Source organism: Myotis brandtii, unplaced genomic scaffold (assembly GCF_000412655.1).
Source record: "Myotis brandtii unplaced genomic scaffold, ASM41265v1 scaffold61, whole genome shotgun sequence".
NCBI lineage: Eukaryota > Metazoa > Chordata > Mammalia > Chiroptera > Vespertilionidae > Myotis > Myotis brandtii.
The window spans coordinates 2,333,563-2,342,870 of NW_005370318.1; the positions used below are offsets into that span (position 1 = coordinate 2,333,563).

Sequence of the window (9,308 nt, forward strand, 5' to 3'; positions counted from 1 at the left end):
CCTGATTACTTTTATGAAGAATGATATCACAAAACAATATGGGTGCTTGGTATTCTTTTTGCTATTCTGGGTTGGAAGGTGTTTTGTTTTAAAATGGGAGTGAAATTCACGCAACATAAAAGTTAACCATTGTCAAGGGAACAATTTGGTGGCATTCAGTATATTGAGAATGTTGTGCAACCACCACCTCTATCTAGTTCCAAAACATTTCCATTACTCCTAAATAAAACCCTTATTCTGCCTTACCTACTCTCTGTTCTTCTGGCATTCACAACTTTGTATTCTGTTTCTACGCATTTAGCTAGTCTGAATATTTAATATAAGATAAACTGTACAATATGTGGTCTTTTGTGCCTGGCTTTGTTCACTGAGTTTAATCTCAAGACACTGAGCACAGTTTTTATGGTATCACCAGACTGTTACCTGCTGTGTTCTCTCCAGCATTTAGCATTTGGTCTGTGCTTTTCTCTGTGTAACATGTGGTGATGGGGACATTGGATCCTAGCCCCTGTGTGATTTTCATGTTGGGCCAAGAGGCAAAAGAAAGCACTTGGAGTTGGAGAGGAGAGGGCAGAGGTATGGGAAGAAACGTCTTCATCATGGTCACGATTGTCTCCTAGTGCCCTACATAAATTAATCCTGGCTGTTGCTGCCTCATCATTCACATTATTGATTTTTTATGTCCTTAGTATGTATAGTGCTTTTACTTATCATGAACACACTACAAAACTCCCATTTGTAGGAATTGAAGACAAGTGAGTCATTTTTCTGCATGAAAACAAGATAATTATTAAAGAGATGATTACAAAATACCCGAAACCCTATTCTTGATTTTCTTGCACGTGTTCATTCAAGGTGACACTGGTTCCAAAGAATAGTTGACATGTTCAGAACACTATTGAACTTGGCTCCTTAATCACAAGGAAGTCCTTGACTCCATAAGAGAAGTTTCAAAGTGCTTTCATTCTTGGAAATTCTTTAGTATCCCATGTGCCTGGTTTAGTTTGCCGCCTGAAGGTCTCTCTGTGGGGAGATAAAATAACTAATTATACTCTTAATATATAAGCTGGCTGCAGGCACAGGCTGTGCCAGCCGGGCCCTCCATCTCCCTGAGCACAGCACTTGCCCTGAGGATGGGGATAGGGAGCAAGTCAGGCCAGTGGGAGCCCCAGAGGTTATTTCTTGGTGATTGTCATTTGAGCTATTCCAGAAAGAATTGGATGGTGAAGCTCCTGGTAGGTAGGTGGGGGACCACCCAGAAGTGGTGGAGCCAAGACATGGATTCTGGTGTCATCCTTTGGGCCCGGAATCGAGCCACTGCTGATGCTAGTACCATCTCTGAATGTGCAGGACTGACGATTTTATTGTTGTTACACCAGTTTGTGTTGTGCTTTCTGCCACTTGTAGCTGAAATACAGCTGGCATTCATCTGATCCAATCCCTTGACTCAAGGCTGACTTAGGGAGGCTAAGTGATGTGTCCCAGGCCACCGAGAGGAATGGGGTGTAGGAGCAGGAAGTAGGACACCAGCACTGAGGCAAATGCTGATTTCACCACCCTCTCCACTCCAATAATTGATTTGGCCACAGATACGGGACTTTGGGGGTGAACTGTGGGAATGTACAACTTCTGAGGTTTGAGCCAACATAAAAGAAGTTGTTATTTTTTTTGGTCAGATATTACACTCATGAAGCACATTTATTAAGAATGGGACATCTAAGGGTGATAGAGATTTTAAATTTCTTTACTCATATATCTTCCCTAGTTCTATCCTCATCATTTTCCTGATGTTAAATTTAAGTAAAAATCCCATTCTTTTAACAGGTTTTTTTTTAGGAAGCAAGTTTTCCTTCATATTTCCTTTGGCGTGGGGAGGATAGGCGGGAAGAAGGGGGGTGTTTGTGTCAGGGTGGCAGAGAAGGAGAGGCTCCAGCAGACACAAGGTGACTGTGTAGACGAGTCAGGCATATGTAGTGGGCATGTTTCTGAAGAGGTGATCGAGGCATAGTCAATGAAGTATGAGTCCGCATGAGGACAGCGGACAGATTATTTGATTATAAGAATATGAGTGTCTCATGTTAGGGCTTGTATGGTGAAGAAAGGGGCAGTAGGTAGTGGATCTGCCTGGGAAAGAGACGGCCAATGGGATGGAGCTGTTAAGGCAGCTTGGAGCCGCCTGTGATGCCAGGGCCCACTGGCCCCATTTAGTCCTCTGAAGATTGAAGTGTAGAGGGGGCTTTAGTGCAAAAGGAAAATATCTGTCTTTCTTTCTCTCTTACCGATTTAAGTAGTTCAGCCTTGGCATTGTTTAGCAGATTTGAGGATATTTCTGGTGGAATATTCCATTGACTGGAAACTTCTGAAATGAAGAAGGAGCATTTTGAGTTGAGAGAAACAAGGACAAGTGCTTCCTCTTTGGTGTCCTATCCACAGTCAACTGGAGGGATCTCTGGGCAGTATATGGCTCTAGGAGAAATCACCCCCTGCCCATTCAACACAGCGATTTGAGCAAGACATGTGTCTCTCAGTCTTTTGTGTGTGTATTGGTGAGTTCACAAGGACCAGAAGACACCCTAGAAGTAACTGGAAACCTCGTGAGCATTCTATGCGCAAAGAATTGATACCAAGAGATATGTTGGTGTGTCTGCCCTCACTATCTTAAGAAACGAGAAGAATTAGGCTCTGCTGTTTTGGTGCCGTTTGTACTATGTTGAACTCCCTTAGAGTTCATCATAAATATGTGTAGGTGGCATGGTCATAGGGTTATGACTTCAGACTCTTGAATTTCCAAAACCCTAGTATCTGTGTGACTGGTGACCTGGCTCCATCTTTCCTCTAAGTGGCATGATGCTGTTGTTCAGAAGATACCCCGTGGGCTGGGTTTCATTTGGACTTGTAGAAGAGACATTTTGATTTGGTTTTCATGTTTTGCCATCTGACGATGCTGAAGTCCCTATCTAAAAACAAAGAAGTCCAGTCCAGTCCAGTCGGCACGGCTCAGTGGTTGAGCATCGACCTATGAACCAGGAGGTCATGGTTCGACTTCCAGGTCAGGGCACATGCCCGGGTTGCAGGCTTGATCCCCATCAGGGCACAGCCCGGGTTGCAGGCTTGATCCCCAGTGTGGGGTGTGCAGGAGGCAGCCGATCAATGATTCTCTCTCATCATTGATGTTTTTATCTCTCTCTCCTCCTCTCTTCCTCTCTGAAATTAATAAAAATATATTAAAAAATAGAATAAATATCCTCGGATGAGGATAAAAGAAATAAAACATGAATAAAAACAAAAACAAACACGTCCTCTGATCCAGACGGTGATAAGATGATACTGTGCTCACTGCCACAGCACATTCTGTGGTGTGGCTTCACACCCTGTACATTGCTTGTGACACTGACTCTTCAAGGTGTTCATGTTATTAACTCCACCTACCAGTAATGGTAGATATAAATTTCTTCATAACTGCAGACATCACATCTCTTAGCTCGTCCATCTGGAAGAGATGGGAGGAACATTTTATCAGTCAATCTACCAGTCCCTCAGCTAGTCCCCACATCAGGGAAAGCAGTCTCGGATGCCTCTGTGTATGTGGTTTGTTTTTTTCTAGTGGAAGAAGTCTGTTACTGGACGGGGTTCTGTAGGGAGGTGGGTTTCAGTCTATCTCTCAGGCCTCTAATTCTTTGGGGGTTTTCAGAGACTCTCTTCAGTAGGTTTTAATGCCTTAGATAATTCCCAATACATGTTTATTGGGTTCTCATTATGTTCCAGGCACTGCGGTAGGCATAGCTGTGCAACTGTGTGCCCTCAGGACAAACACTGAGGTCAGGGCTGGGGAGGATTGGTTGCTGCTGAATGCTTCCTCTTTTGTGTCCTATCCAAGTCCCTCTCTGGTCTGGTCCTCCCTGCTGATGCTCCATGTATCTTTCTTCCTTTGCGGTCCCCTCCTCCTCATGCCTATGAGTCCCTGCTGCCTACCCTTTCTACGTTCTGTTTCCTCTACCTGGTACACACTTTTGGTCTGTGTTAAACTCCTGCTCCTCCTTCAAAGCTGAGTTCAGGCATTGTTTTTTTTTTTAGTGAACCCGCTGTCTGCCTCCCAGGTGGTTCTCCTCCACCATCTTCTTCATGCTCAGCTATTTGCATAAATGTCTGTGTCCCTGTCAGGTAGGTGGTTCCATGAGGCCAGAGACCATGCCTTCTATGTTCCTTTCACTGCACAGAGCCTGGCATATCACATGCCTCCCCACTAACAATGAGATGAAAGAACTCTGGGCTTGCAATGACTCCCAGAGTTTGCCTCTTGATAGACCCCCCACTGTCTCAGGACTGACATATAGGACACAGGCAGGTCACACATAGTGACAAGGTTGTTCATCTCAGTGCCCATTGTGTGCTTCCACCCATGTGTGGTTACCAGTCCCTTAAGGATTTGGCTCATTTATTCTCTCAATCTGTCTCTGTCTTTCCACTTAAATTAGAGGGTCGCTCCTGGGGTTAGGGAGTTGCATTTTTAGAGCTGGGCTCATAGTGGTGCTCACTAAATGTTTGTTGGATGATGCTGTGTATGAACGTGTGCAAGGTCAAATGTGTTAAGTATGGGGTTGGTTGGTGAATCATCTGTGAGTTCCGCCCCCTGTGCCTGGAGGCCTAGTCACTGGTGCTACCCTCACTCTTCCCACTTCCCTATCCCCCAAGCTCTCCTCTGGTGATCCATGTGCTTGCTCGGTAGGACATGGGTTGAAAACCTCTGATGGGAAAGGTGAGACCATGGGAGATTGGACATGTTTTTAAGAAACTCCCATGAGCCAAAGGAAGATTAGAATCTAGATAATCTTTTCATCCTTCCAGTGGACCAACCCCAAGACTTCCTGGTGTGTCAGAATGACCCATCCCACTAAAACACGGATTTTGGGCTTTCATTCAGGTGACTGACTAATGTGGCGCTGCGGCAATGGATTTAGGACCAATTTTACGAGTTCCCCAGAGAGGGCCTGGGTTGGAGCTCGCAGCCCTACTCCACATTGCGTCTGTGACCTAGTCTGTGTGACTCTTCCCTTTCCAGAGTCCCTGTGTCACTAGGCGTCTGGTTTAAAATAATTTCTCATGCGTCTTAGATAAATATTTTGAAAATCTAATCAACTTACAGCCTCAGGGGGTTTCATGCTGTGTTCAAATCTGTTAGGAAACAAAGTACAAGGAAAAATTATTTTCAAATAAAAAATATTAACTAATTCTAAAACAGAGTTTAAGTATTAGCTCTGTTCCTTATTAAAGTCACCTATAAATTTTCAAATACAGAAAGAGCAAATTTAAGGTGAATACAGCATGTAGGTAAAACTTTGTTCTGAGTTCTCTGTAATTATCCAACTATTTCCCAAGGGCCTTGTCCATTATTCTTCTCATGTGATCTGAATCGAGTTCTGATACCGCTTCCTATACTGACAAATGTCAAGAGGAGTTTGTAGTAATGGACAGTACCTTACAATCCTGATGTCTGATACCAATTTGCCGTTTAAAATCTTGCACTCATAGGAGACGAGCATCTTCTGCATTAATATAAAACAAACGAGTTAAAAATAATGCCTTGACCAAGGCTACTCAGCAAACATGTCACATCGTGATATGACCAACAAGGCCACAGGTCAGAACTAGAGTGGAGACTCTCTGATCTTAGGAGACAACCTGTTTATTCTCCCCTGGCAGCTGAGCCCCCCAGCCTGGTTGATGCCCCTTGTCTTAGGGTCACCCAGGCACTTGGCCCTCAGGGTTATGGTAGTAACTCCCCCCATCAAACACTCTTTTTTTCCTCGCAACTGAACCCTGAGTTGTTACTACTCAGCACTCACCGTTTGCCCTTGGGCAAAGCTCTCACCATCCTTATCCACGTTGACCCAGAAGATGGCTTGGACTTGGTTGTCTGGCAGGCTGGCATAGAATACTCTGGTGATGTACGCATTCAGGTTATTCATCTGTTGTAAAGAAGTCATCATTTAGAGTGTGGAGAGGAGAAGAAGAAGGCCCGCAGAATGTTCCATTATGAAACACCCATGCTTCATGCAATTCATTTATTCAAATGTTTATTGATCCTGTAGTATGAGTTAGTCACCTAGCCAGGTGCTGGCATGGCTGATCTAACCACACGGACAGGGTCTAATTCCAGACCTTGCCGTTTATCTCTTTTTCATTCTCAGAAGCACAGTGGTGCATATAACAGATAAAATTTTACTTTTCTATTAATTCTCATTCAATTTAAAGCCTGTTTTTTTCTTCTTTTAAAAAATATATTTTTATTGATTTCAGAGAGGAAGGGAGAGGGAGAGAGAGATAGAAACATCAATGATGAGAGAGAATAATTCGGCTGCCTCCTGCATGCCCCCCACAGGGGATTGAGCCCGCAACCCGGGCATGGGCCCTGACCAGGAATCGGAAACCATGACCGTCAGTCCACAGGCTGACGGTCTATCCACTGAGCAAACTGGCTAGGGCTAAAGCCCATTTATTTCTATGCTCTAGTGGCAGACAACTCTGTACTTGATTATTTTGGGAGACTTTGTTAAGGATACATTGTACATTGCTTGAAACAGAACCTGGCACATAGACAGTACTCAGTGATTATTATCTATATATTTAAAAGCCTAAGTGACCGAATAACTGAACGGTCGACTGACCAGTCAACCGGTTGCTATGACGTGCACTGACCACCATGGGGCAGACCCTCAACGCAGTAGCTGCCCCCTGGTGGTCAGTGTGCTCCCACAGTGGAAGTGCCGCTCAGCTGACTGATGGGTGCCAGATGCAGGGCTCATGGCTGGTGAGCGCTGCTGTGGCGGTAGGAGCCTTTCCCAATTGGGACTGACTGCGACAGGGTCGGGATGAGCGGGAGCAGCAGGCAGGAGCGGCAGGTGGCGTTGGACTGCCGGTTTTGGCCGGATCCCCGCAGGCCATGCCGAGGGACCCCACTGGTACATGAATCCATGCACTGGGCCTCTAGTTTTGTTATAACTACTGACTGCTACTATTCCTTCTACCACTGGGAGCAACTGAATACCTCACAGGTGGATAAACCCACTCCCTTGCTCATGCTGTAACTGTTGGGAAGTTACTTCATTCATGCTGGTCATCTGAGAAATGAGAATAAGAATCCCTACTTCCCAGATCTGTTGTGAAGATTAAATGTCATTAATTATGTAAAGACAACTGGCATTGTACCTGGCACATAGAATGCACTCAGAAAGCATTTGTCCTCTGGTGCCCTTTCTCTCTGTTTTCCCTGATGTAAACCTGCTTTCCCTTAAACGATCCAAAGGGATAATGTGTATCCCATTTCCTCATATTTGTCTCTCGAAGAATGTCCCAGAAGCCATTTCTATCTCCTCAGACTTAGAGGTTGATAGACGAGGCTTAAGCAAAGAGGAGAGTGGTGCCAGGAGCCATGTGATGACGCTTACCTGGATGGAGCTCTGCTTGGCACTGAGGGTGATGATTTCCCTGAGCATTATGTTAGACATAGTTATGGAAATGTTGGCATTTTTAGGATTTGGAGAAAGGGGGCTTCCAGGCAGAAGGACTTTTCTGTTAAAGGAGGCCTAGAGAGAGAAAAACAGAAAATCATCATGCCATCATGTGAGGCTAACATCAATTTCCAGCTTTCCTGCAGAACTTATCTTAAGAGCAAAGAACACTTACACAGTAGAGGGTTGAAAGACCTTCTTCCGATAGCTGGAAACTTTTAAGTTGGTACGCGAACAAGCCAGTAGCTGCAGGAGAGAAGAGAGAACCTAGAGGGACCTGACAGACCCCTAGCGGGTGTCGGGCCCTGGATTCTCTGCCTGGCTCTGCCCTCCAGATGGGGGACCAGGGTGACACCATCCTTTCCCTCAGTCCCACACAAAAAGCTGGTGCCACACTGGCTTCTTCTCCTGAGTCTAGGAGGAAGCTGAAGGGAGGAAGGTGACATGAGGACTCAGCCCTGCCCCCGCTGTGCTGAAACCTCCAGGGGGAGGAAAAGGCTTGCTGCCCAGGTCCCATGCTTTGTCTACCTCGCGACATGACAAATATCACCAATTTCCTGCTTTGGCTGTCTTGATGGCAGCCGCCTGACAAAGTCCTGTCATCCGTACCTTGGTTATGTAAAGGGATATTAGAAGGAATTTCTGCCTCTCAGCCTCCCTGGTGTGAGGGCCTGGGACTGCTCCTTGCTCAGGCTCCACACACATGTGCACTTTGCAAACCATCTGGGCCTGGGGAGCTACACGGAGCCTCTAAGGGGCTTTTTGCCCTTTATGTCCTGATAACGAGTCTCAGTAATTTGGAGAAGCAGGTAGGCTGTCACACTGTGTGCCCTGAGTGTGCTGAGGAGTTGGTTGGGTGCTTGGAGGTACCCAGTGTTGCAGCTCACAGCCCCCTCTTCTGTCTGTCACCCAACGGGATTCCTATGGGGCTTGGCCGTCTCCCTGCATTGACCTGGGCAGCCCCAGGGAAGTCAGGTGTTTGTACTCACAGTTCTTGCATTCGCTGAAATCACTGAGGTCAATGTCACATGAGGTTGATTCTTTCATCTGTGAATTAACCACCAGTTAGCTTTGCAGAGGACATGAGCCGTCCCACCCATCTCCACACCCCAGCTCCTCTTCTCCTTCTTCCCTCTCCTCCTTCCCTTCTCCCTCTTCTATTTCCTGGCCTTCTTTTTGGCAGAACTCATCCTCTCCCCCTATCCCCGCCAGCTTGAGGCATTGTCCTATCCCACTGCTGGGGTCAGAGGGAATGTTGCATCCCCCAGCCTCTGGACTCCTGAAGGCTGATGTGTCCTCCCCACGTCTTTCCCAGCATCAGGCCATATCTGAGGAAAGGGCTTCTTCCTGTCTTCCCTCCAATGACATAGACTTTTGTGGGGGTGCCCGCCCCTTTCCTATGACTTACTTTCTCTTTCATGGCAACTGTCAGCAGTTGAGGAATGACATCATCCAAGGGCAGAGGGATAGGGAGAGGCAAAGTATCTGTGACCCTGGGGAAGATACATGTGGAGAGCTGTGTGATTTTTGCATTTCTGGATTTTGTCCCACATTGGAGATAACCCATTCATTGATGATATAGCTGCAATGATGTCCTGCTGCTTACAATTTGCAACCACCTGAGCCCTTTCACCTTCAGTTATAGTCATGAAGGAAGAAGCGAGGGTACCTGGGAAAATCACCAAAGTCAGACATCTGACTCAGTGTTTTACATTATAAAATTATCCTTCAGCCTGCCGGCATGGCTCAGTAATTGAGCGTCCATCTATGAACCAGGAGGTCACAGCTGATTCTTGGTCA

General features: G+C 46.1%; 1 protein-coding gene across 1 annotated transcript; it reads right to left on the reverse strand.

Annotated features, from left to right (window-relative positions):
- Window positions 1-714: 714 nt before the first annotated feature.
- On the reverse strand, window positions 715-7,562 carry LOC106728409 (vomeromodulin-like). The gene is made up of 7 exons (XM_014550689.1): window positions 7,446-7,562; window positions 5,844-5,966; window positions 5,476-5,543; window positions 5,142-5,172; window positions 3,430-3,490; window positions 2,280-2,359; window positions 715-1,023 (listed from the first exon to the last, which is right to left on the reverse strand). The coding sequence occupies exons 1-7, from the start codon at window positions 7,503-7,505 to the stop codon at window positions 1,000-1,002; spliced, it is 447 nt and encodes a 148-aa protein (XP_014406175.1). The 5' UTR covers window positions 7,506-7,562; the 3' UTR covers window positions 715-999.
- Window positions 7,563-9,308: the final 1,746 nt, after the last annotated feature.